This window comes from Coloeus monedula (genome assembly GCF_965178545.1).
Source record: "Coloeus monedula genome assembly, chromosome: 11".
Lineage (NCBI taxonomy): Eukaryota > Metazoa > Chordata > Aves > Passeriformes > Corvidae > Coloeus > Coloeus monedula.
The window spans coordinates 11,208,858-11,236,395 of record NC_138791.1 but is presented as its reverse complement, the minus strand read 5'-3'; the positions used below and the strand labels follow the sequence as shown (position 1 = coordinate 11,236,395).

Sequence of the window (27,538 nt, the reverse complement as noted above, 5' to 3'; positions counted from 1 at the left end):
GTCCTCTCCCTGGCATCAAGAAGCCCTAAAGCATGAACCTAACTTTAGAAAATTGTTTTCCCTCCCTAAATCTGGGGGTAAAATGAACCAGGTGGAAAGCAGCTTAGCCTGGCTGTGTTGCCTAATCCCATGGATGGTGATTGATGCAATGCCCACCTACTCTACCAGCACAGGAAGAAGCATTTTTGGGGCTTATTTTGAAGCTGCCAGAGACACGTTGATAAGTCCTGATAGGCCGAGGGAGTCTGGGTGTGTGACTTAACAGGGCAGGAATGCACTTGTTCCATGGAAAGATCAAAAGAACTTGGCAGGAGCTCACACTTCTCTTGGGGCTGAGCCAGGAGCAGGGCACTGGCTCAGAGGTGGCTGACACCGACTGTGCTGGAGGGGTCTCCTCCATGCCACCAGCCACAGAGGGCTCTCTTGTGAAGCTTTTGCAACATGTCACCAGAGACACCTGGTGCTTCAAGGTTGCTGTGTTGTTGCAGATGGTGATACTGTCTGGATGCTGGGTGATCAAATGAGAAATTTTCCTGATGTCAGCCCCAAACATTTCTGGAGAATCTTGGGTCAATGTTGTGTTATGTACAAGGGAATGGTGCAGTCACTGGGTGGGTAAGGAGGCCTTTTTTACCCTGGTGTGAGACCCTCACAGCTTATGCATGTGGTGTTCCTGAGGACCAAGCCCATACTTTCATGGGAATGCTTTCTAGAAATCTAGAATGGAAGCAATGAAGGGAATTGCAATCTTATCACTCATTTTAGCATTTTAAGTGGAATAGGTAAAACCAGATGGATTGTTTCAAAGAAGCACCCAAACATTTCAGAAGTGCTTTCTGGGCCCACCACTATTAGGGTATTGGTGATTTCTTTTCTTTCCTTCAGTTGCTCTCAGATTTTTTTGATGGGACTTTTTAATAATAAAGAGATTTTGTCTGACCTTCAGAATGGAAGGGTCAGAAAATGCAAAGTAGCAGTGATGTTTTATGGGAGGTGGGGGGAGTGTTTATCCTGTAGTTAGAGTGAGTGGTTCTGCTGATAGGAGGGTGATAGTGTGTTTCCACAAGAGCGTTTGTAGTCCTGCTATTGGAGGGCTTCCCTGAAATGCTTTATGGCCTCTCTGAAGTCCAGGAACACCTTCTATGTCCTGCTCTAGCAAACTTCACGTTCAGCTTATCCTTACTGCAGGATCATTGCAGGAATGGGCAGAGCAACAGAACACATTGAATCTCCTTTGTGCTGCTCCAAGTTACCCACAGGGGATCCCATCCCAAACCAGCCCAAGTCAAATGTTAATTGAGGAGAGCACAGATGACCATTTGTCTTTCAGATGTATCCATTTGGGTGACATCACTATTTTTGATCTTTTTAAAATACAATTTATATGGAAGGCAAAGGAAGAATAAAGACAGTAGATGAGTGAGGATATTCAGTACTTTTCTCTTTGGGTTTGTTGTTTGGTTTTAGGTGTGGGGTTTTTTGTTGCCATTAGAAGCAATGCTTTTAGCATGAGATGGATTCTCTGCAGACTAAGGAGAGCAGCATTTCCTGTCCCTTTTTCCAGACTGGCAAACTGCACCCTTTATTGCAGGGTGGGGATGGCCAGAAAAAGAGACCTGTTAATAGATCTCTGCCTCTTCCTGCTCTAGGTTTTCAAGGGATCAGCTCGCCTGTTTTCTCTCTGCTTGCCCAATAAGCAGGGGGAAGAATAGAGAAAAACATGCCTGAAAGGGATAGAAAACTAATGTGAGGAGCTAGAATAAGACAGGAGGAAATCTTCATAGATGAATCTCCTAGGAAGAAAGATTTTATCTTTCTTATTGAAGAATTCATCGCAATAGTGCTATTTAATATAACTCCTGCTCATCAGGCTGCTTACGTCACTTGTCAGCTTTGCCTCTGTTGCAGTCAAATGGAAGATTAAGAGAAAAACTAACTGGGGTGTGTGTACCAAGACAAACATCTCTGGGTCTGAATCACTGATCTTAATTTCCTTAAGTCAAAACTGGGCAGAGAGAGTTTGTGCTATTCCTCTGCCCTGAGATAGTATTGGCCATACCTATGATATCATCCATCCACGTTGTATTTTAATATATCCAATCTGGAAACACCACATCAGCTCAAATTAATTCAGTAAACTGAGATATTAGGGAAAAGCTTTGATTATTTGCAATTTTGGTGCCTTTGCTTCCTGTCCTAAAACAGATGACAGATTACTCCTTTCCCTCTGTGCATCGCACTTCTGAATATCTGAAGAGAGTAATAATACTTTTTTTTCTTCTCCTTCTCTTCTTTTTAGCATAGAAAATTCATCTCTCCCCCCAGCCCCAGAAGCTGTGGTCTTGCAGATGTCTGACCAGCCTGCACTGATTCAATCTGCATGAACTCCAGCTGGGCCACATCGTTACTGAGCTGTGGTACCCAAGCCTGGGGACTGCATTCAAGCCAAGGCTTTTATCAATGCTCAGTAAAATGAAAGGACGATTTTACAGATTTTGTAGACTATACCCACCTTACTTGTACCAGGGTATGAGCTCTTCTTGCATATGACATGGCACTGTGGATTTACATTTGGTTTGCAGCCCACAGTATCTGAAGAGTCCTTGATGTCACTTCGATAGATTTTCCTCATCCTTCATTCATCAGATTGTTCCTGCCTGGGTCTGGTAGCTTGCATGCCCCTCTACCAAACTGTACATCTGTCTTTTCAAACATGTATGAGTCATTCTGGGTTCAAAATTTACTTCCCAGCCTCGTTCCAGTCCCTCATGCCTGGTAGCTGTCAGTAAACTTAATAAGATCAATCTCTTTGCAACCATCCAGGTCATTTAGTCAAAACTGGGAGCCATACCAGGCTGGTGAAGGGTCCCCACAGAACTTCATTTAATACACCTTTCCCTCCTGATTGTGAACAACTGATGAATTTTCTCAGTGTGTGGTTTTCCAATCAGTTTTGCATACACTTCATAATCATCTGTATCCTGCTTCCCAAACATACTTACAAAAATAGCATGTGAAACAGTGTCAGAAGCGTTTCTAAAATTGAGATATAGCAACTTGCATTTTCTGTCTATCCAGAAATGTTGCTCTCATATGGAAAGCAATTGAGTGGGCATGACTTATTTGTGGTAGATCCAGGTTTGCAGTTAGTCCTCCTCATTTGGTGTTAACAGCTCACACACAGAGAGTCAGCTCCAGGAACTGAAAGAGAGGGTGATGGATTTGTCATTCTCTCGCCCCCACTCTGGTAGCATGTTGTTTTGGTTTGGTTTTTTTAAGCTGAACATTGCTTTATTTGTTCTTCAGCCTTGTGACTGACCCTCCTCCTTAGGGTCTTATGGATACCTGCTGATGGCTTTAGGACTTTGGTGACCAGGTCTATAAGGTTTTGTTGACTAAACTTTTAAGTTTGAATGAGCTGATCTGTGCAGTCAAAATGAATTCTTGCTCTTTTCTAGAAATGACCCATTCCACTGAAATTGCTCTTTATAGAAGAAAAAAGATGAAAGTAATATCCTACAGCTTTTCATGGCCTATAGAAATGAATTATTTTTTTATTCAGTTTTTCTCCTCTAGTATGGAGGTTACAGAGTTTTCCTCTCAAAAGTTTGTGTTCAAGCACATCTTTTTAGTACAGATTTGTTAAGAGAAGGATGTTTTCCAGTGCAGAGGCCAGAGAGTTTTAATACAAATGTTGGTCCACAGTATCAGTTGAACAACTGCTATAGAGGTTTTCTCTCCAGCATTAACTGTTGGAGTCCAGTTTCCAGCCCAGGCATTAACCTCCCTGCCAGCCTGCTTAAGAAAATCTCATTGCCACTGCAAGAGGTGCACTCTGGCTTAGAGTGACCCACAGAAGGGGACTGAGTTTCATGTGGTGTGTTAAGTCTTGCTTTTGGCTTTATGTCCAGGATCATTATTCTTTATAATGTTTTTTCTGTTTTATTAATCCATAGAAGCCAAGGGTAACTGCACTGCCAAAGTGTTTGCATATGTTAGGGCATGTAGGATTTGATTTCTTTTGAAAATGGACTGTTAAAATTGATTGTGTGCAGATGCCAATGTTTATTGCTTGTGACATTATCCACCTAACTTAAGAGTGGAAATCATGCAACTTTACCCAGAAGGTCAGAAAAAGGTACTGGGCAACTTGGAGGGAAGGACACCTCTGCTTTTGTGTGTAGGCATGTGTAGGTGTTGCAAATAAAATAAACAATTAAATATAACAAGTAATAATAATCAGAAGGCAGTGCTAATGCAGAGCCAGAGAAAAAAAAAGTAGAGCAAAAATAAATATTTAGCGATGTTCATCAATTGACAATGGAATGCTACCAGGCATAAGAACATTTAAGGCTCTTTTCAGCTGTCAGTTCAGCTACTGCATAATTTTTAGCATGTGAGTAATCCCATCAGGGTAGGCATGGTCTTAAGCCTTGACAGGGTGGGGCCCCCAGGTCATTGTACGCCTGTCTATTCAAGGTGGCAGAATTCAGTTTCAAGACAAACGTGCTTGTGTGGGCGTTAGGAGATTCTGAGTCTGTGACAGTCTGACTGCCAGTCTGCTTCTGATTTTTTTTTCTTATAATATTATTATTATTATTATTCTGTTCATAACGAAAAAAAAAATTACTAAGAGCTTGATGTTCTTAGCTGCCAAGTTTATTAATCTGTGGCTTTAGAAATCAGTCTGGTAACTTGAAATGTGCAAAATCACACAGGATGAAGAATTTTTCTCCCTCCATTCCTAACAATTGCCACCCCCGATTTTTTTATTTCAATGGAAGTATTTTTTTTTTTTCCTTTGACCGTGTGTTTTTGTTCAAGGATCTGATAATTACATGCTTGGAGATGATGGCTTTTCATAAGCATCTTTCCCAGCAATTTTCAACTGGAGATGTGGATAAAAATATCTCCCCATTTTTTTATCAGAAATGTTTTCAGTAATGTGCAATTATGAGCTCTGCCTTCATTCAATTCATCCTGGAAGAATTTGCTTCACAGGGAAATTCGTTTCCTAGCTGCTGTAGATGCCAGCATAGTTGGCAGCTGCAGGTTTTGTGGGGAGGAGGGAAAAGAAAGGCCCAAAATGGCCCTGTAAATTATTTAGTGTAGCTGAGAGATGAAGAGATGATCAACTCAATCACTTCTCACAACTGATCTGTTTTGTATTGTGCAGGTTCATGTTAGCAAGGTGGAAGGCACTGTGGTTTTCTTCCCAGCAATGCTCCAACTTCCAGTCTCAATATGTAATGAACACTTGTGTGATTTATCGTAGCAAAGCTGTAAGTTAGGAACTGGCTCAGGTCTGGGGAGAATAGCAGTGCTGAGAAGGACTGTGGAGCAGTTTCAAAGAATATAAACATGCTTTTGTCCTGGAAGGCAAGAACTTGTGCTGTAAGTGTATGATCTGGCTCCCTGCTGCCAGGTGTGTGGATGAAAACAGGATTTGTTGCATTCTTCTGCTTCATTGCATCTTCCTCTTCCCCAAAGGAGGGATGTAGGTCCTTGATCTGGTGCGTGCTTCTGTTTTGGAGGTCATGTGCCAAGTTGTTTGCAGAGATTGAGTAAACTAACTTGTTTGAGATTCCAAGTAATTCTTCCCTCCCAGCTTCTGTCCCTCCTCAGAGCCCTATCAGTACCTGGGGAGCCCAGAGGTCCAGCACACTCAGTCCCTGCCCTGTGAGAGCTCTCAACTGAGGCTGAGGGTGGGATGGCGCAGCTCCAGACAGCTGCTTTTCCAGCCAAATAGTCAAGCTACAGCATGGATCTGCTCCTCGGTCTTTGAGCGACCACATGCATGACCATACAAATGATGAGGGTCTGAGTCAAACCTCCAGCAGTCCCCAGTGTTGTCCACTGCCCACATGGTGGAGGTGTCCCAGCAATAAATCTGCTTCTCCATAAGATTTCAGTGGAGATCCCCTCCTTTCCCCTTGTGGGCATGATAGCTGATCCTTACAGGGTCCTTACTGCAGTGAATCGTTCACCCTGAAATGTGAGGGCTGTGACCTGCTCCTGTCCCGGTGATTTATAGAGGATAATTTCTTTATGGAATGTGGTGCCATTTGGGGAGGATTAAACTCTTGGCATCAGATGAAGGTATATGTTTTGCTAAGGGTTTTTTTCAATAATGTAATGAATTTCCCATGCAACCCACTGCGTAAACAGATCCTGTTCCTTCCTGCCATGAGACGCTGTGCTCTGCTGCTTCTGCTGCTAGAATACCTCCAACCTGCAGCCCAGCAGTCCCCAGGAGCAGGGGGGATCTTGGGGCACCATCTCTGCAGGTTCATCCTCAGCTGACACATCTGCAGCAGTGAAACCATGCAGGGGAATCAGAGGGATGTGAGTTTGAGGTAGGAATGGACTACATGGCATCCTGGGATAGAACCACAGAGATATGCCTGGAATCAGTGGGAAGATGCTCAGGTGTGTACAGATCTGGATCAGACAGCCCAGGTGACAAACCTTGTACCTGTGGAGTTAAAATCAGGGTGAGGTTAGGAGAGCTCAGAGACAGAGGGTACGTCACTCATTGCTTCCTATTTTCCTCCAAAGCCAGGTGTCACTCTGTGGTCCATTGCTCCCTTGCCTGTCCTTGCTGTGCAGCATGTGGATCTTTTCCCTGCCATTCCCTGCTCCTTGCTGCTGTAGCCAGGCCATGGGAGGTGATTGCTGCCATCAGGGTGGTCGCAAATATCACCCAGCTCCAGGCTGGCTGCAGAGACAGTCGAGAGATAGGTGCCATGATTTGTGAGGCTGGGCAAGAGGCTTGAGAAAACAGAGAAAATTTTGTTATTATTAATTATAATAGCAACTTCAAAAAAGAATCAAAGAAACTCCTCTTCCCTCTTGTATTTCAATTTATCCCCAATCTTCTCACTCAAGTGAGCTTGGCAGAGGGGCCCCATCACTTTGAGGGGGGGATAAGCATTCACCTTGTGGGAACTGGAAAACAAAACATTTGGAAACTGTGGTGGAGGCGGGCGAACAGAGCTCCACTGGCTTTCCCTCCTTTTGAAAGGACCCTTTATCATCAGCAGCTGACTCCAGCAGCACCATGAGCTATAATAGGCAATTAGCTCCTAGAAGATTTGTGTGACACCGTGTTTTATAAGCAAACAGTCATGTGTGTTTAGTCATTAAATGGACCTGCTGTATCTGACGTTCAGAGAGACAATCTCTTCCCTCTCATCTCCCTGAGCACATGCTTAGCTCTCTTGCACTGCTGTGGACCCACAGACATCCATACTTGTGCAAAATTGGTGGAAATGTATCATCAGCAGCTGCCTTTGGTTCTGGCATGCAGCGGCAAGAGGTAAACTCTGGGCAATATTTGTTCTCAGAGAATCCAGACTCCATCTGGGGGTTAGAGAGGTGGGAATGGGAGATACCTGGTGTGGGGATGTCCCCCCATAATCCTGAGGACCCTTGATGAGGTGAGGAGCTGGGTGGGCACTTGCACAGCACCCTGCCAAGGGCTTGCATCCAAGTGGTTGCAGTGCTCCCCAGACTTCCCTGGACTTGGAAAGTAGTCAGGTTTAGTATTCATAGTTAATTTTAGATATACCTGCGCATGCTGCTCTTCCACACATCCATTACACACTCAACAGAACCTGCTGGTTTTAATTTTTATTAGCACGAGTGCCTTGCTGAATCAAAATTAAGTGGGTATTTGGAAGCATAATGTGAAGCATTACATTTAATGGTCTGTGCTCCTGCCTGGAGAAAGGCTGTCATATGCATTTTCCCTCTTCTCAAGACTCTGCAGTCTTTAGCTACACCTGAATTTTCCTGACTTCATTGGTACTTCCTGTCGTCTGGAAGCTGTAAAACTCCCAGCTGCAGCCTTTCAGGTGCATGTTGCATCTTTTCAGACATGTGGCCTTATTCTGGTATAAACCTGCCTGGCCTTGGGTTGTGGTACGTGGGGAGAGGGCAGGTTTGGGGTGCAGGTGGAGCTGTGCTGCTGGAGCTGCTCAACCCAGCCCTGGAGAGCTCCTGCGCCTCTGCGCTTCCCATCCAGGTGCCCTCCCTTGTTCAGAGGGGAGCAGCTCTCTGCCTAGGGCAATGCAAAACTGACTTTTCCCTCAGTCCTAGGCATGAGTCTGCCACGAGCCAGTCCCTCTGGCGTTTGTGACGGTCGGGAGAGCTTGGACTCTCACCAAATTGCAAGTGCTGTTTTAACCAGTGTTCCTGTTTCCCAACCTGTGGCTCCTTGTGGCTGGCACCTTGCTCCTGGCTAATACTTTGATTGACTTGGTTTTGGATTTTAAAAAAGCCCAAGGGAAAATTAACCTACAGAACTACGGGGCTTGAATTCTGCACAGAGCAGGATTTCCATGTGAAAATCCCAAGGTGGTCTCTGCTTACAGGTACTCACAAGAAGTGTTTTTATGACTCTTTCAGAGGGTCACAGAGCAGAACTTGCAGCAACTTGTTCTGAATATCACCAGGAGTTTCCATGTCTTTTGTGAATTCTTGTGGTGGCTGAAGTTGAGGCTGGGTTCTCCACCTTCTTCGCATCAGCTGTGTGATGTAAAACACAGCAGTTTGCATGAAGGCAGCCATAGAAAACAGCTGGAATACATTAATAACTCTGCTGGAGTGGGGTCTCATCCACCTTTTATACTAAACAGATGTTTGCTTTCATCCCAGTGGTGCTCTGCTGATCTTTGACATCTGCCTGTTTGGAGGATGGATGTTGGCAGAGCCTGAAGCTAAGTCAAGGCTTGATGGGAAGCAAGAAGTGGGCAAACACAGGAGCCAAGCTTGTTGGAAGCAAGATTTAATGGGCAATTCAGACAAATTTTTAACAGCTAGTTTGATGAGGGCAGGCTGCACCAGTTCCAACATCAAATAACTTGGAGCTTTGAAACTTCCATATTTCATCTTGTTGTCCTGCTAAATCTGATATTCCCTGACTCTTTGATTTCTCTCCTTCTCCCTCCTTCCTTTCATTTTAAGTGAGGCTCTTGCTTAAACTTTCTTTAGTCTTTTAGCTATAAGCTTATTCCATCTCTCACACAGCTCCTGTGAATCCTCCTGACACAGTCTAGGATAGAAGCAGCATGTACATGGGCCATTGCATAATAGATGGTTTGTGTGTCAGAGTCTAAAATCTACATATGTTTAGATCAGTCATGAAGTGGGAACATCTGTATGTATTCATAATGTTTTTTACCACATGAATGAATAATCCAACTCCCACGATTTGGTATTTACTTTTTTTGAAACGTTGCTACTTAGCTGAACACTGTGAGGGAGAATCACATTTATGGGAATTAAGTCTTAGTAGGGTTTAGCTGAGCTTCGTGGATAAGCTGGAAACAAGTCTAAATGGGGTGCCAGAAATCTTTCTTTTAAAATAGTTAATGCTCTCTGGAACATCTTCCTTATTTTTTGACTCCCACTGGTTTTTAAGCACTTTGCATCAAAATGCAGTGCAAATCTGGGATAAAGCACCTGATTTGCCACCTACTGCATTGAATGTCTTCCCCTATGATGTCACCTTCCTGCAGTACCAGCTGTCTTTGCAGTGCTAAAGGAGGTTCCCAAACGGTGGAAGCTGCACTGTGAGCTGGGAGCTCCTGCTGGGGGATCACCCCATTGCTGGCAAACCTGGCTATGAGATGCCTTGGTGCACTGACCCATGGGATGATGCAAAAAGCTGTTGGAGATAGGTTTCACCTAAATCTATTTGCTTACTTCACACCTTGATCCCTGGCTTATGCTTTTATTAAATGTTACTGCACTGAAGTGAATCTCTTCTGTTGCCTGATTTGCCTGTTTTTTTTCTTTTGCTGTTTTTGTTTTCCTGTGGTTTGCACAGATTTTCTTATTGCTGTGGGCACTGAGATTGATGCATACCACACACGGACCCATATCAATCTCAGCCACCTCTTGAACTAGCACAGTAAATCTCCTTGATTTGAGCCTTCATTTAATTTTCTGTGCCTTTCCCCTGAATCAGAGCAGGCTTGTAACTGGGAGCAGAGAGAGGGTGCTAACCTGGACATGTGGCCAGGTGACCTTCCTTGAAAAAGCCCTGCTGGGCTCCCCTTGCCCACCCCTTGTTATATCTTGCTGGGACAAGCATTGCTTATGTCAGACTGATGAGAACAGCAGGGAAGCAGGATGTGATTTGCTGTAAGAATGGGCTTTTCCCAACTCATCTAAGGAGTTATGTTTTCTAAAAGATTTCCTTAAGCTTGGTTTTCCTCTCTTCAGTTGCTCTCCACATGGACTGCTGTAAGTTTACAGGTGCTAAAATTTTGCATGTGCTCTTTGGGGCACATAATTTACTTTTGTAACAAGGACTCTCTTTAAAGTATTATAGAAATACAACAAAAAAAGGCATTACAGCTACAGTTAAGTCCCTCTGCATAAAGTATTACCAGGCTGAATGTTGGCACTATGTCTTTTTGCCACCTCATCTTCCCTGTCTGTTGAATCCAATGGTTTTTCCTTTGCTTTGTCTACTGCCTGTCACAAGAGATTTGCTCTTGACAATTTGCCTGCTAAACTGGGAAAAATTGTCTGTAGCAAAGCCCAGAATTAAAAACTGTTGTCTCAAGCCTCTAATTTACAAACTCAAAGATATCCAATGATAGTTTTCATTACTCCTGCTTTTATTTCAGAACTCATGCTCTATCTCTTTACTTCCTATCCAGGTATATACTGGAAGTGGGTATTCCAGTTTTCCTCTGTTTGAGATTAAACATCTTTTCACCAGAAAAAGGTAGCTCAGGGAACCCTGTCAGTGATTGCTTTTTGTCTCTGCTGCAGTAGTACCGATGTATCCTTCTGCTTCATTGAAGTGGGCTCTCAAGATTTGAGCTGGTCAAAACTGCTGAAAAGACTTATTATGGGCAAAAATTATCCTTTCACTGAACTGTGATATTTCTTTTCAGCCAATTTAATCCCAAATGGTGCCTTCACCTGTTTTGTTTTGTTTTGTTTTAAGACTGGATTGTGAATGAGCCATTCAAAATCTAGTCTCACTCCCTGCATAATACAGGTCAAAGAGCTTCCTTCCTGTGAACCATCCTCTGAATTGCCTAAGGGGCACCAAATGCTTTTGAGAAAGATGTCCATCCATCATGACAAGACATTCTGTAACACAATATCCAGGCGGTTAATTCTTTGCATGCAGTGGAAAGAGAGGACATGCACATGTTTCAACACCTAGGATGCATCTATAGCTTTTCTTCTCAAATTCTGGCTGTCTACCTCTGCCCAGAAGAGTTCTGTGCACTCCTGCCAGTCTCACTCACCAGACCAGATTGCCTTCTCCCTTCTCTTCAGTACAGCACTACCTTGTACTTCTTAAACTCCTTTGCTCCCTGGAAAGTTAACAGCCTCTTGATTTAGCAGTTCTTTTGTAAGATCTTGGAGGATGAAAGACAACAGGTACCGTTTTTAAAGGAATCATAATAGGGATCAAAAGAGAGTTTGTGAAAAGCAGAATAGGTGCAAGAATTTACTGTCATTATGACTGCAGCAAATTGATCTCCATTTCAAAAGATGGAAGTCCTGATTTCTGCCTGTTCTGTCACCCCCAAGCTGTTGATTTATGCTTCATGTTCCCACCCAGGCTGTGCATGAGGGTGCCCAGTTCTTGGCACTGCCAATGGCTCTTGAGTCCTGTCTCCCCATCTCCTCCCTGGATCCCTGTGAGTCCAACTCCAGCATTAGGCAAGACAGTAAAAACCGCAACAAAACACCAAGATGAAATATCTTGTAATATGAACATTGATGATGTTTTTGGCTTCAACTATTGATATATTTAAAAAAAACCCAGAAAAACAAAAACTTTTGCCTGCTAGGGTACAGCCTTTTGATAAGCTGCCTTAGTTGGAAGGCACCTTGGAGCCAAGCCCTGTGCAGTGAAAGCATTTATGATGGTTTTCCTTAAAACCAAGCTTGTTTTCCTTTTTTGACTAACTTCAGGGTTTTTAAACAAGTAATAGTGGCCTCTAGGCTTAGGTGGCACCAGTGATTTGAGTGCTAAAATCTAATAAACTGACAGTACTTAATTTCATTTGATTGAAAACCCACAATAGAGCTATCTTTTTTTATTTTATTTCAGTCCACATTCACTTAGCATGGCATTTGGTGCTTGAAAGTAGGTAAGTCCTCAGGGTTTGGATTCAGCAGGCTGCATTTTGTATTCAAGAAAAAGTTTGGAAGCTTACATGGAGTTAATAGGGAGAATTGATTCCCATGGCAGCTAGGATTTACTGCTGCCTGCTGCTTAGATTAATAAATCCAGTTGTATCTAGCGAGACATTCTTCCTTGGGAATGATGTTAGACTTTATTGGTCATTTCTCACCATATTACAATTGCTAACTTGGATAACTTTCATGAGAGATCAGTCTGAAAATGTATCTTACTCCTCTTTAATTTTTACTTTTGAAAGGTAGTTTCTTCAGATAACACAAACAGTGTATCAGCAATATTTCATCTTTCCAGCTCAGTGTTGGACTCTCCCCAGTACACTCCAGGCTGCTTAATAAGAGAAATTGCCAGATTGACTGGAAAATGTAACTTCAATAACATCATTTCAGGCACTAGAACCATTGAGAAATAATAATCTCATTGAGCTGGTTTCTGCACTGTTCTTGTCTCTCATGCACCACATTGCTGTGACTGCTCTGTGTGGGTCTGTGTGCGCAAATGACCTGCAAGGGGGTGAGGCACTGCAGGGGTTCCTCTGCCACTGGGTCATTCATAACTATGAACTGATGAAGATGTCTGAAAATGCCTGGGAGGATGAGAAGGGTTGCACAAAGCGAAGTCTCTCTCCATTTCTCTCTTTCTATTTTTTAGCACTAAAAATTCAAACCTTCCTGGGGACTGCTTAAGAAAAGTGAACTGGAGAGGGCTCACTGAGTGAAGAGGGATCTTCTTGGTGTGGGTGTTTTTAGAGGATTGTTTGGAAGAGACAGATAAAAGTGAAGATTCTTGGGGTTTTTTTTGGGAAAAGCTGTTTGTGCTGAAGATCCAGCCTGTGAAATCCCTCAAGCAGCTCTTAATAAGCCTAACTTAATGCACAAAAGCATATCCTCACCAGAATCAGGAAAGAGTCATCCCTGATACTTTTAAATTAAAGAAATGAAATCACAGGCCTCTTCAGAAGAACAACATAAGCTCCTCTGTGAACAGAAGACCAAAGGAACACTTAATTTCCAACAGTTTTGCCTCCACTATCCCTTGGTCTCTGCCCTACCATGCAGAGGAAAATGAATGAAGTTGATCTAGAGCTGGTTTGCACAACAGCTCTTTGCTTTTCTGAGAGCAATAACTTGAGTCTTTTCTACTCAAAACACATTTTTATTGAAAGTTACACGATTATAAAACTCTTTCAGGCTGCACTTTCTCCCCTCCAGGCTGATGGATATTGATGGATATTGGCCACTGGGTTCCAGAGGTGCAGAAGACAGTAGATGAACAACATGGGAAGTTAATTTTCACACAAAACCAGGAGAGAAAAAAAAGGAGCTGCCTTTAATAAAAAATTTTCGTCACTTTTTCAAGTATTTTTTCTTCCATCTCTCAATACAGCCTGAGTGGAAATTAAGAGCTGCTTCCAGGTCCTCTATCACAGAGTCCCTTGGATGTGCTGATTAGATAAAGTGACTCTGTGCTGGCTTCCAAAACAATAATGGGAACAAACAATGCATTGTAGCAGTGGCTCTGGTATATAAAAGACATGACTGTAATGGCAGCTTGACTGTAGATTCTTAAATTGTGGGTTTTTTTCATTTCTTCCCTTTTATATTTTTTTTCTGGAGTGTAATGTATTTAATGAAAACATGAGGAGTACCAGATGTGGGCACTGCAAGCTGAGTCCAGCATTCATTCTTATCAGATGGGACTTGGATCAGTCCTTGAGAGGTGTTTAATATCCTGTGAAAGTTGATGTGAGTTAAACCTTACCAAAGCCTGGCTTTTCTGCAGAGCCAACTTAAATGGGTTTTGTGCACATAAAACTTGTTTACTGGATGCAGAAACTCTTTCCTCATCTTCATGAGAAGCAGGAATCTTCCATCAGTGTTATCTGCTACAGTCTTGCAGGGGGTGAGAAATACCCTCTGGTATCCCTTGGAAGCCAACCTGCTTGGTAACAGGAACATGTTCTCACTCATATCTTGGTCCCATAAAGGCCACTGCTATGAAAATAATTATCTACAGCATTTCAGTTGAAAATGCTTGCTTGAAACAAATTGTTCCTTTAAAAGTAATTTTGGTTTCTTATTAAAAAGAAAAAAAACCAGAAGAACAAAGCACGGAGTTTCTGTTGAGCAATAGGTTATTGTATCTTTCCTAGAACTGAATCCTGTGAATACAGCAGCAGGTGTTATGAAATTACACATGCCTGAGAAGGGTTGGTAGGTGAATGAATACAGAAGAAGGAGAGACGTGGAGGGTGTGGGGAGATCAATTTCATGCTGTGTCTATTGAGGAGAAGAAACTACGAAGTACAACTTCCTCTTGGAATAATCTCAAAGTTTGGACAAGTTCTTCCTGGCTCAGAAGCCAGGACCAACAACTACACAAGTGAGTGGAAGAGCTGCCACAACAGCCTCCGGTGGCACAAGAAGCTGCAGCTGATGGAACATGTTCCGTGGCCTGGGGAGTTGGGAGCACAGCATTATTGCAGTAGGGCTGGCACAGGGACTGGCAGCAGGTTGATAATTTTTTCCCCAGAATTATCTGGGAAAATGGGATAAAGCTCAGTTGTTGTTTTTGGGACAAGAATTTGTTTCCAGCAAGGGTGGTTTGTGTACAGCATGGCTGTTTTCCCGGGCTGTTCACTCAGAAATTTGTGATGAGACGAGTTAAGGGGAAACTTCCCCAAGTTCTCATTTGGCTCTGGGTATCTCCTGAGTATAAGCTGGCAGGGGATTTGCTGCCAGTAAAGGGATAAATAAGAGACTCTTCTTCACAATAGGCAACCTCTGCCATTTTTACCAGGTTTGTTGATACATGTATTTATGAAATTAGGGAGGAGCTGCTCCCTAAATAACTTGGTTTGTTTCAGCCTGAGCTCAGTGGTTAAGGGGATTTTTTTTTTAATCTTCCTGGTGCAAAGGAAGGGAAAAGCATTTCAAAGCTCTGCTTGAGTCTGGTTTAGTGCTGTGGGAGAGTCACATGGAAGGTGCCCTGGGCTGAGGGGAGGAGTAGAGCTGTGGTGGGCACTGGGTTTTTCACTGGCATTCTTCCAAAAGCCCCACCCCACCTCCTGGAGAATAGAACGTGAGGAAACACTGGGCCCTTTCCAGGTTGGGTTGAGTATTTTTGTTTGTGTTTGGTTTTTTGTTTTTTTTTTTTGATGCAGCAAGCCAAAATCAGTGTGATGACGATGAAATTGTGGTGCAGAGTTGTAAAGCAAAAGTGACTTTCTCTTTTCTTGTTTTAAGCACTTCACAGGAGCATGGACTATCTTGTCTAAGGATTTAGTGTATTTGTTGCTATATGCTTGGACGAGTTTTATGTAGGGCAGGATTATGCTTTAGCTCAACTTTTGCAGTATTCCAGGGAAAGCAGTCTAGAGATCACTGACAGAGGTGTTTTATCTGTTTCTTTGGGTTCTATTTATTTATTTTCTTTAATGATACAAAGCCAAAGCAGTGTATTTCTAGAGATGGGAAAATAACTGAGCAGCCGTACTGGTTACAGTGAACTCATGTACAAATTTTCCAAGGGGCTGAGGAGCTGTGGATTTAGATGAGCTTAAGAAAATTCAAGCCACCTGCTGTGGAAGGCTTGGGGAAGGTGGGATCCTTCATGCAAACAGCCCCTTGTCTGAAGCAGACACATGGGAGGAGCTCTTGCTCTGCAGCGGACTTCGTAATTAAGTAGTTTCAGGAAATCATGCAGTCTGTAACAGTGTTCATTGGGCTTTTTGTTTCCCTGTCCTGGGCTTTCTGGATCTACTTGTCTTCCATGTTAAGGGCTAAGTGCTTTGAAGAGGGGAGGCCACTGCTGTGCTGCTCTTGTGCAGAGCTGACACTGCTGTCCCCGACCTGCTGCGGCGGTGCTGAAATAACCCAAACTGCCCTGGGGAAGATGTGCTGGAGGGGCAGTTGGGTACAGCCTTGCAATCAAGCCCACATCCATCACTGGTGCATGAGATGCCTTTGGGTGTGCTGCCATGTGGAGTGCCAGCCTGGGGAGAGTGGGAAGGACTGTGTTACTGTCCTCTGATGATGATGGTTCAGCCCCTGCTCAGGCTGTAGTGGGGGTTGTGTCATGTGGGAGCTAAATACCAGTTTGAGATTCAGAATGGGTGTGCATGGATATGTCACTTTCCCCCTCCCTTCCTTCTGGTAACATATCAACTTTATAAAGGTGATGAGATGCCTAAAGATGCAGCTGGGTGATTATAGTCTGCTTTTGAAGTACATGTCTGCATCTTCAGGCACTCAGAGATCTTTAAAATCCCAGGCCTTGGAGGTTTGCTCCCAGGGCCGCAGTTTGAATCATCACTAGGTGCCTGACCCATGCTCGTGTACCCCTGGCTGCTCTTTGCCTGACTACAGATAAATGCCTCCCTAGACTTACAGAAATAACTCTCCTCAAAATGGATCAAATAGCACTTAGTTTTAGTCATTTGGATTTCTGCTTCCAGCCTCATGCTTTTATTGTAGCAAAAAATACCGGCTTGCCTTAGCGTGAACAGCTTATGGTTCTTAATGCTGGTTTGGTATTCATTTCTCTAAACAAGGAATGCAATTACCCTGTAGCAAAATAACTGTCTCCAACCGTCTTTTTTCCATTAAACAAATGGAAGGTTTTACCTCTTGGTCTTCCCATAAGATTAATGCACTTTCTCTGCAGGAACTGTCTTAAAGAGATCCAGAAATCTGAACAACTTGCAGACAGCAGCCTAATTGTCACAGAGTCTGATTTAGCCAATGCTCATTTTCATTAAGAGGTGATCTCTGCTAATAACATAGACTAATAGCTCTTCTAAACCCCAAACCTTCCTTTTCCCTTCCCCTCAGGCAGGGATAATGAACTCCTAAATCAGTGCTCTTTCCAAGGAAGCCTTTTTTTCCCCATTTTACTAGAGTTGGGCTTGGCACCTAACTGATGTCAGGACATCCTGGTGCCTGTGCTTGCAGGGTAGTGGACCTTCTTTTCTTCCTGCCCCCCAGCTAAAGCATGGAGATTCTCCCTGCTCTTTCATCTGTCCAGTTTGTTTTTGAAGGAATGAGATGGGGATTATCTCTTCTTCATTTTCACTGTACAAGACATGTATCACTGTTCTGCACTGTTTCTGCAGGGGAGGAGAGTTCAGAGCTCTGTGTGAAGGTGTAGGGACTTAGAACTCCTCTCTCTGGTGTTAGTAAGGAATGTAAATAGTAAAAACTATTGTTAAAGAGTTACAGGAACTTTAATGTTGTCACAGATTCCCATGGGATCAATATATAGAAAGTGTTGCAATCTCAGTTTTATTGAGGGTTGTATGTACTTGGTGAGCTTTTCTGAAAGGTCTAGAGCCAGCATTACCATCGCTGCTTGAAAACCCTCAATTTCTGGCCCTCTTGGTGTGAGAGAAAAAGCTTGAAAAATACAGCTCTAATAGCTCCAGCACAGATTCTTTGCACAAAGAACCTGCACAGGATTAAAAACGGAGAGTTATTTTCGCAATTTTAAGGAGAAGAGAGGTTCATGGCTTTTCACTGCTTGGGTTGGCGCTGTGATTCGGGCCGACTGAGCAGTCAGGCTGGTTACCAGCCTCACTGCCAAACTGTTGCTGTGCTAGGCAGAAGAAATAACTGAGAGCACAAAGAGAAGGAGCTCCTTTTTAAAAAAACCAACGCAACCCCTTGCACAAACAAACAAACAAAATATTAATAAAAAAGTGACTCCATTATTAGCAGTTTGAGTGGCAGAGCAGGAAATGGGCTGCAAATGAACAAAGAGCCGCGTGTGGCGGGGATGGTCCTGTGAGCAAATGCCAGTTCCCATTTCAGGAGGCGGCGTGTGGCAGCCTCCTTTCCTGTTCAAACACTTTAGCCAGATAATGAGGGGAAAAAACCAAACATTTTTCACATAATCAACTGGGTTTGGAATGGAGGAGCAATAGGACAAGGGGAGCTGTGGTGCTGATTATCTGCAGGCTGACGTGGCTGTCAGGAGCAGTGGGACGGGGCAGGGGGGGTGTTGCTAATTGCTGGCAGGGCCTGTAGCTCGGGTCACTACTGCTCTTGGCCACTTGGCTGCTGCTGGAAGCTGTTGTTAATGCACAGGCAACCTGGCTTATTGCTCAAAGGGAAGCCAAGGCATGCTTACCAACAGCTGTTGGGGTAGGGAGGGTAACCAGTAGAGAACTGGGGTTTCCTATCAACATTGATCGGGGTTGTGATGGGAAAATGAAGCACAGAAGGGTGCTGGTGACTGTCTGGTCTGGGGCGGTGTGTTTATGTGAAACAGATGGTTCAGTGCTTTAGTTTGCCAGCACATTATGGAGTTGGCTTTGAACCATCTTGTGTGGTTTCCCAGGAACGCAGGGATCCCATCCACAGCAGAACGTCGCTGCCTTGAGCACGGTACCTGGAGCAGAGCTGGCAGCAGTGCTCTCATGTGGAAGGCAGCTGCATACTGGGGTGGTCCTCACCCTCCACAGTGTCTTGTGGGACCAAAGGCACACTGGTGCTCCAGTGCCAGTGAGAAGCTCCAGCCCTGGATGGTCCAGGGTGTGTTGCCGGTGCCTTTTGCACAATTTCCTCCAGTGTTGAAAAATGAGCCTTGTGCTGCATATCCTGAGCTTTAGGGCTCCCCTTCTAATGTGCTGCTGCATGTGGGAAAGCAATAAAGGGTGGTTGTAGCTGTTGGGAATGTGGGTAGGGAGCAGTTGGATTGGCATTGTCCTGCTGCTCCCCTGGGAATTGCCACCTTGCTGTATACTCCCAAACAGTCCCTGTTACCTGACTCTGTAGTTCTGCCAGGGATGGGGTGACAGAGAGAGGGTAAAACAGGATGTTAGGAAAAACCTCCAGGTGAGAGAGACTAAGATTTACACCATCATTTTTCTGTTTAGGGGGAAAGTGGACTGCCAGCAAACTGAACATTGGGATTGAGTCCTCTCTCTACAGACCCTTGTCTTGAATGGGGCTCAACTAAAATTTTTGTTCACTTTGTATGGAGCGAGACAAAAACTTCTTTGTAACTTAAATGTAATTTACTTAAGGGCTGTGCACAGGAATAAATGGATAAAGTTTTCAGTAACCTATATTTATACTATCATGTACAACTTCTAAACCTTCACAGCTACTGAAAAATCCAAGAATGTGGTCACTGAGAATGGGAATTATTTGGTAGTACATGGTTACGTGAAATTATTGATTGGAAAAGTACCAGCTTTTTAGCAAATGCCATAAAAATAGGCATTTTAGATGGATGGAAATGAGATCTGTAGAAGCATGCTACCTTCTCTGCAGATAAGCTCTGTGATAACTCTGTAGCAGTCTTCCAATGGAAGAATACAAAGATATTTAGATGCTTTAAATTTCAGCTTATGCTGGACAGTGTATTTACAGTGTATAATGACATTCTCTCTTCACTCTGACTTTTTTTTTCTTTTAATCACTTAAAAGAAGGTGCTCTCTGTATTGCACAGAGGCTGGAACAGCAGCAGGAAATGTGACTTTGAAATAATGGGATCTATAAGAATAGGCAATTTCACTCAAGTATAGTGATTTAGTGCCTTGTTAATGTCCTGATATACATAACTCCATTTCCAAAGACCGTAAGTTTCTTCACAAGCATAATGACAGGCTTGAAACTTGTGAGACTAATGCCCCAGCTTTTTCTATTCTCAGCTGTTCCACATAATTACAGGAGTAAGGGAATTTTGTTCTCTCCTAGCAGATTAGCTCCAAGAAGAATAAATCAGATAACGTTACTGCATTCTTGTTTCCGTCTCTACAAGGTGAGAGCCCACATGCTGCAGTGCAAAGCCAGGGCTGGTAATGTTTTTTCTTGCCTGCAGTCTGTGATACAGATCTCATCCCAACTTTGGTGACACCAGGACAACTTCTTAAAGTGCTCTGGTTTAGTTGCTTGTGGCTCTTGGTACTAATTTCATCTTCTATGTTTGCTCTGCTTGCAGACGATGGCCCTTACTCAAAGGGGAGCAAGGACTCTGGTGGGATGGACGCAGCCCTGGTCTCCAGGAGGCAAAGCATCCCAGGTAAAGGAGGGATCACCTCCTGCTCCAAAACATTGGGGCATCCATTATACTTTACCTGTATGCCCCTACAATGGAATAAAACTCTCAAAACACTAATTTTGGTGCATCTGTCAGCAAGGCTTTTGCTGGAGGACAGAAATGGATGGTAGTAACTCGTCTCAGTGAGTGGTGTCTTACCGGTACAATCTCTGTCTTGTGCGAGGCTGTTGATGGTAGTTACAGGGAGCTGGGAAAGGGCTTATTGCTGGACTGGACTGACACTCACAAGAAGAAAACAGCAGCAAAGGAGAGAGGGAAGAAACGCTGCCATAGCTGAGCTCATCAGGCAGGGAGGGAGACTGGCAGTGCCTGGCAAGCTTCGTATTTCCCACATCTGACTGAGTTTGTTTTGATATTTAGTCAGTCACAGTAAATTTTTGTGTGAGATAAACCTTCCCATGCAGAAACACCCTGGGGGCTGAAGGGGAAGTGGAGAAGTGGTGTAATTCATTTGCCTCTGTTGGTGCTGGGCTTCTTGTGCCAGCAGCACTCCAGCAGGTCTGGATGGGCTGCCTTGGACAACTTATCTCCTTCCTAGGAAAGCCAGGGGCTTGATTTTGACTTCTGGCTGCTAATGACCCGGTCACAGGGTTAGTTTAGTGTGTTCTAGGTAATGGGGAGGAAGCGGGGCCCTTCTGCCATTGCTTCATCATTCAGTAGTTGTTCAGGGGATATTCTGTATGACATTACCACTGTAGTGCAACCCTGATGGGGAGAGGGTCTCAAGAGCCAGTGTGTCCAACAACCTCAGTGCAAGGCATCTCAGTGGGGAGGGAAAAAATCAGGTGTGCTCTTCCTGCCCTGGGATGCACAATCCAATCATAGATTTGTTTCAAGAAGAAATAGACTTCATAGACAAGTTTCAAGAAGAAATCCAAGACTGCTCATGTATGGTGCTTAAGGACTATGTCTTGAAGGACCAGATCCTCCTTAACCAGCTCACTTTTTTATTGTGTGGGTCTGTGACAGTGGCAGTAGATTTAGAGAAGCATAGGTCAAAATCCCTTATGACTGACCTTGATTGATTGATCTCAGGGACTTGCCTTCTTGGAGCAGTGATTTCTCCTTGAACCCATAACAATGGGTAATTGCACTCTGGGAGTTCTCATTTTAAACACTTATCAAGGATCAAAATTAAACCCCGTTGAAAAGCTAATAGTCTCCCCTTGTGGCACCATCTGTGTTGATCAGTTATGTCTGTAGTTGAGAGGAAATTTGCAGGATGGTGCCGGATGTTGTTCTTTCCAGCACGGTGGAGAGCCCCCCAAGTTTTTGGCAGCCCCTGGGCTCCTGGGTTGGTGAATTGAAAATTAACTTACTGCAGTTGGCAAGGGATCAAAACTGAGTTTAAAGAGCAGAAGTATTATGGAGCTGACATTTTTACAAGGAGCTGCCAGTGCCATATTAAATGGGTGCCCAGCAGTGCCTAAACGCCTGCCAGACTGGAGTTAGATTGCAAAGAGGTTCCCTACTCACATTAATCAAGTGCACAGATTATTCTTGGAAGTGCTTTACGAAACAGGTAGTGCATGGCGGGACTCTAAGTGAGCTGCAATTTCTGGTGTCCTGGTGGCTTTGGACAGGAGCAAAGTGCTGGTGGTGAGGCACCACAGTGCCAAAGGACCCTGTGTTTTGGATGGATGGAGGAGGCCCTGCACCAGCATGGATCTTCTGTGTCAATATGCTGTTTAAGGGGCCCTGCCTTGCTCTGAAAATCAGTGTGCAAGAGGTTTCAAATGTTCCCTCTCCAAACAGAGCATCTAATTTAAGCCTGATGAGGTTTGCTGGTCAGACAAACTCCTGGGCCATTTGCAACATGGGCTTTTTGTCCACATCTGTGGGGCTGCTGTTTGTTGTGTGCTGCCAGTGCCTCACCACCTTCTCCTGCACAACCTTGGAGAAGGGCGTCCTGTGTGAGGGTGACTGGTTTCCTCCTGTAAAATCATGGAAGATTTCTGTACACTGAGACAGTGGAGGTGGATGGATAATGCTATAGACAAATTGTGTAAAAGCTTCTGAGAGGAGGCTCTGGCAAGGTGTGGAAGTCATCCTATTTGCCCCATGGCTAGCCCCCTTTGAGCAGAGTGTGAGGTCTGTTGTGTGCAGTATTGCAGAGCTGCCTTTTGCCAAATCTTCAGAGCTCTTGGTCTTTTCCTTAGGCCAGGGCTGACTCTCCTGCTCACTTACTGCCCTTTCCATGCCCAATGCAGAAGCTGGAATAATTTAGGAACCCTGTTTTTGTAAAACCCAGACATAATCTGTGATGAGATCAAAACTGGTACCAGGTTGGGCTTATATGTAGGTGCTAGACAGAGATGAGTGTTAGACTAGAAAAGGTAAAATGTGCACAGCCTGCAGCACCCAGAGAAGCAGCACTGGTGCAGCAGGTGTGGGGTAGGCATCCCCAAATCTGGACCTGTGTCTGATGGCAGGCAGTGCATGTGGAACAAATCATGGTGTAAAAGTGACTCATGCCTTCAATTCCAGCTGTAGATGAGCTGGTAGTAGGGAGCTTGACTTGGACTAGGTGCAGATGGGTGAGCAAAGTGCTGTGAATGAATCAAGGTCATGCCTCCCCTCCTACCCCTGACGATGGCAGGATCTCACCCCACTCCACATTTTGTTCTGTATCTCCCAACTATATTGATGTCTCATGATATTTTTTTAAATCACAGTATTTTAAGGTCCGCCCTGTTCTGTCCATCCAGGCAGCCACTGCAGGTCACAGCATCCTCTTCCTGTGTACCTGTGACTGGCTCACATAGCTCTGTTAATGACCTCCCCACTCTATAGCAAACATAGTTCCTGAGGTGGTCTCCCTGGACCATTGCTGAGATCCCATTACCCTGGTTTTGAATTTTTCTACTGCCTCCAGCAGCTCAAAACACAAGTTTTACTCTCATAAGCCCTTACTCCTCTGCCTTGGTCCTGCCTGCCAGACCTGCATGCAGTCATTGCTGTGGGTCTACCAGGACACACTTCTGTTTTACAACTTAACTTCAAATAAACTGAGGCTTTTTCTCCGTGCTAGTTGTACGAATCATCCCAGATCTGCTTTCCTACCACCTGTAGGAGAAGGATGTCCTTGGGATTGAGAGGAATGTGCCTTCCACTGAGTTGTTTGTCTTTATTCCCGATCTTTCAGAGGAGTTCAGAGGGGTCACAATCGTGGAGCTGATTAAGAAAGAAGGAAGCACCCTTGGGTTAACCATTTCAGGTGGCACAGACAAAGATGGAAAGCCAAGAGTCTCCAATCTGAGGCCGGGAGGACTGGCTGCAAGGTGAGAAATGGAAATGAGGTACAGAGAGCAGAGCAGAAATGGAGAGGAATAGTTGCATGTTCCAGCTACTGAATGAATAGAGTTATAATTAAAGTAGTTGGCACCCGAGTCCCTTTTTTCAAGTGCCCCAGAATGCAAAGTTGTTGCTCTGGGAAGTAGAACGTCTTCTATTTTGAGTTATTTCCTATGCTCTGTGCAATTACACTCTGAAATTTTGTGTAGGGATTTTTGGAATTCTGTGAAATTAGGCAGCCTTGTCAGGAGAGCTGCATGGTACAATACATCTTGATCAAGCTAAGTGGTTTAATATTGTATCTGTTCTGAATACTGAGTGTAGAAGTAACATTATTGGCTCAGAAAAGCAATGGGCAAAGAAAGGCTTCAAGAAGCAGGAAAAAGGAAAGAGTAATTGAACAATTTTGCAGAAAACGGGCAAAAGCAAAGATATTTTCTCTTTCCCTGCTGGATTTTTTTTCAGACAGCTCCTGGTGTGCTTTTTTTTGACTGATTGCTCTACATGAATGGGAACTGAGCAACAAAAGAGAGGTTGTGAACACGTACACTGCGATTGTTGCTGTATGTACAGATCTGAACACTTGCCACCAGGAAAGATCGATGGCTTCAATTTTAGTGCTTCCCTCTGATAGCAGACACATGCAATCAGACAGCAGAGATCAGCCCAGTGTTGGTGGCTTGTTCAGAAAGCCCTACAGTTACCTGCCAGCTGTGCCAGTCACAGAGACTTTGTGCTACCACTGCTTTTTATTTTATTTCTTTGCAGGAGTGACCAGCTGAACGTGGGGGATTACATCAAGTCGGTGAATGGCATTAACCTGACCAAGCTGCGGCATGATGAGATCATCAGCCTGCTGAAGAACGTGGGCGAGAGGGTGGTGCTGGAAGTAGAGTACGAGCTCCCGCCAGCCGGTGGGTGCCTCTTGGACAATGCTGCTCTCTTTTCTTGGTTGCTTTTTGTCCTGGGGTGCAGATGGACTTGCTCGTGCAGAGCTGCCATGGCCAAGGCAGTGTCCAGGGGGGTTTTGCCGTTGCCTTCATCTGCTCGTGCGGGCGGTGGAGGCTGCAGAGCTGTGTGCAGTCGGGGCAGAGCACTTTTTCCAGCACAGTGGGTGCCTGTTCATGCACACTGGCAGGGGATGGCTGATTAGGTCTGTCTTGCCTCAGAGTGACTTGGTAGCACAGGCCAATCTGCCTCCTGATGCTGCTTCAGCTTCTCTTTTTCCCTTTTGGAGCGTGTCTACGGGAGGTTTAATTCAGTCTTAAACATGTATTACCAGATGCTCTTTTCTGAACTGTGGCAAGTGCTGTTAGTTCTCAGGATTCTTTGAAGTGTTACGTGTTTTTAGAAAGGAAACGGAAGCAATCTGCTTTCCAGCCCTGGAAAAAAGATGGCAAGCCCAGCTCACAGGGCTTGTGTCCTGTCATGGGAGACTATATGCTCTTGCCCTCATTTGTTTTGATGATTGATGTTTCTGGTTAAAACAAATTCCTCGATACAGTTTCTCATCATAGTCTTTCCATTGTGAATACAATCTTCCCAGTTATTACTCATTCATTTACCCAGATCAATTAGAGGATGATTGGGCAGAAGAAATAGAACAACTAAAAATAAGATGACAGGAAAAACAAAACTAATGAAATCTAAACATTTTGCCCCAGATAGGAAGCTATTTTACACTTCATAGCTTTATTGTAGCTGCTGCCTTTGGACGAAAAGTATTGAATACAGAAATGACTGTGTAAAGCCCAAAAAAGAGTAAAATCTAATCTGGAATAGATGAATCTGTATCCATTTCCCCCCTCTGTTCTGCTGTAAATCTTAGTGAGCTTTTGCATACACCTCTGGTAAAGCCAGCTGTGGCTCAAGTCTTCCATGTCCTCATGCTCCCTAGAGATGACCACTCTTAACCTTTCTCTGTGGTATTCCTTATTCTCTGTGATATTCCTTATCAGGAATCTGATAAACTGTATTTACCAGCCAGGGAGTGGTGCCAGCTCAATCAATAGCAGCAATGCAAGATGTCCTCAGCTTTGAATGAGCAGGAAAAGTACACTGAGATAGTGACTTCCCTCCAGTGAGATTATTGGGGCTGTTTATGAATGATCCAAACAAAGAAGCACTGCAAAATACAGGGAATTGTCAGTTATTGCCCGGTTCCAATTCATTGCGGGCTTTTATCTGCAGTGAGGGTTTGTTATTGCTGTGTGTGCTTGCCCCTCTCTCTCTCTCTGTCTGTCTTTCCCTGGACAAAGAGCAGAAATACAGTGCAATTCAATAGTTTGTGCTTGTGGGTTTGACTTTTTCTCCCCACTTTGTAATTTCCTGCTTAGAAAGAGATCTTGCAAGTCCAAGTCTAGTTTTCAGGCCACTGTGTTGTCTCATCTCTTTCATAAATAAACGAAGCCCTGTGTTAACACTGGCTTAGGTTTCCCAGCTCCCACTGATCTTATGAAAGGCTGTTGCAGCACTTCGTACTTTGATGCTTGGGACAGAAATTGAGTGGCTTCTGAACTCATTTGTGGATGCTTTATACCCTTTTCTTGGTATTTGAGTATCACCCCTTAGTTGGAAGCTTTCTTGTGCCCTGAGCTCTTCCCTTCTGGAGTATTTCTAGGCTGTGTCCCTGTTAGCTGTCTGTGCACAGCAGCAGGAGCAAAGTGGGGACAATGTTTGGAGGTTTATTTGGCCTCACTGTAGCTGGTCCCCAGGGCTCCCTGCCTACAGGGCAGTACCATGCCTCTACTGTATGTCTTTTGGGTTAGTTTAAGGGTTGGGCTAAGCCAAATTTGGGTGCAGGTTGCAAGCCCTCAGGTGCTTGGCAGTAAGGATGAACGTGGTCAGTGAGGACAGTAGGGAGATTTGCTTCAAAACCCCCCTCCTGAGCCAAGGGAAATGGCAGTGTGGATGTACCTAGGGCAGCCTTCAGCTCCAAGTCAAGTTCTTGGTCTTTTTTCCCTGCTTATCCTTGTGGCCATTCATGGCACTTGGTTTGAAAATTAGGAGTTTTCAGAGTGGACCAGGCTGAAATGTCACGTGCAGTTCTGGGTGGAGAAGACTGGGAAATGGTCCCATATTCGTTGCAGTAGTGCAATAAATCATTAAATAGTAGGGCACGTCAAGAGATGGAAAACAATTTCTTTCTTTTTCTCTTTACTTTGTACATTTGGTATTTTGTACAAATAGTACTGTGTATTTAACATAAAATTACTGAATTGCCCCGAGGATCAGTTTAAAGGATTCACTTAATCTTTTTTTAAATCCAAAATATGAGAGGTAAGGGAAAAAACCCAACTTTATGCATTGAGGATTTGGGATTTTCATTTTCTTTAAGGTCAGCTAGTGACTTGATTCCTTATGCTGCTGCTGTTTTTTTTAATAAGTTTCCATCTGTAGCAGAAACTTTTGAGGAAAGCTGAATGCATTAAAGCCAGTTGATAAATGAGATGGTTTTACTTGAATGTCAGTGTATTAACCAAGACAAATTTGAGGGGAGATGCACAACACTGAGCTGGTGAAATCATCCTAAAACTTGACGGTTGGCTCTGATAAAAGTTCACGTGTCTGGGTTGGGCTCTTTTTGCTTCCAAACAGGTTTTGGGCTGGACTTTCATTATGGTGTTATCTGGATGAGTTTTGGTATTATTTTGCACTGTGGTTGGAAAGGATTTATCTGGGGTAACTGGGTCTTTTTCTCTTCCTTTAGTGCCAGAAAGCAGTGCTGGCATTATTCCCAAGACCATTGAAGTGTCCCTCTACAAGGAAGGCAACAGCTTTGGCTTTGTGCTGAGAGGTTAGTAGTTTCTCCAGATAAAAGCAGAAGCAGAGGTGCAAAGTGGGAAAAGTAAGAAGGTGAATGACAAAAAGCTCAGCTAAGCAGCAAAAGTGTGTCCTGGAGAGGATCCCCTGCTGCCTCTAAGGACTGCCGGCTGCCTAATCCCGGGCAGTCATTTAGCTGGCAGCCTGTGTCAGCTGTTCCATGATAAATGTCTCCT

At 44.1% G+C, this 27,538-nt stretch overlaps 1 protein-coding gene across 1 annotated transcript in view; it reads left to right on the top strand.

Moving 5' to 3' along the window:
- GRIP2 (glutamate receptor interacting protein 2) overlaps window positions 1-27,538 on the top strand; it is a gene marked incomplete at its 5' end in the record, with an annotated part of 264,561 nt that overhangs the window by 185,106 nt on the left and 51,917 nt on the right. Inside the window, 4 exons of the mRNA XM_082288538.1 lie at window positions 20,127-20,207; window positions 23,392-23,527; window positions 24,309-24,454; window positions 27,250-27,336. Of these exons, the coding sequence (XP_082144664.1) occupies window positions 20,127-20,207; window positions 23,392-23,527; window positions 24,309-24,454; window positions 27,250-27,336 (450 nt within the window). The remainder of the gene's footprint in view (window positions 1-20,126; window positions 20,208-23,391; window positions 23,528-24,308; window positions 24,455-27,249; window positions 27,337-27,538) is intronic.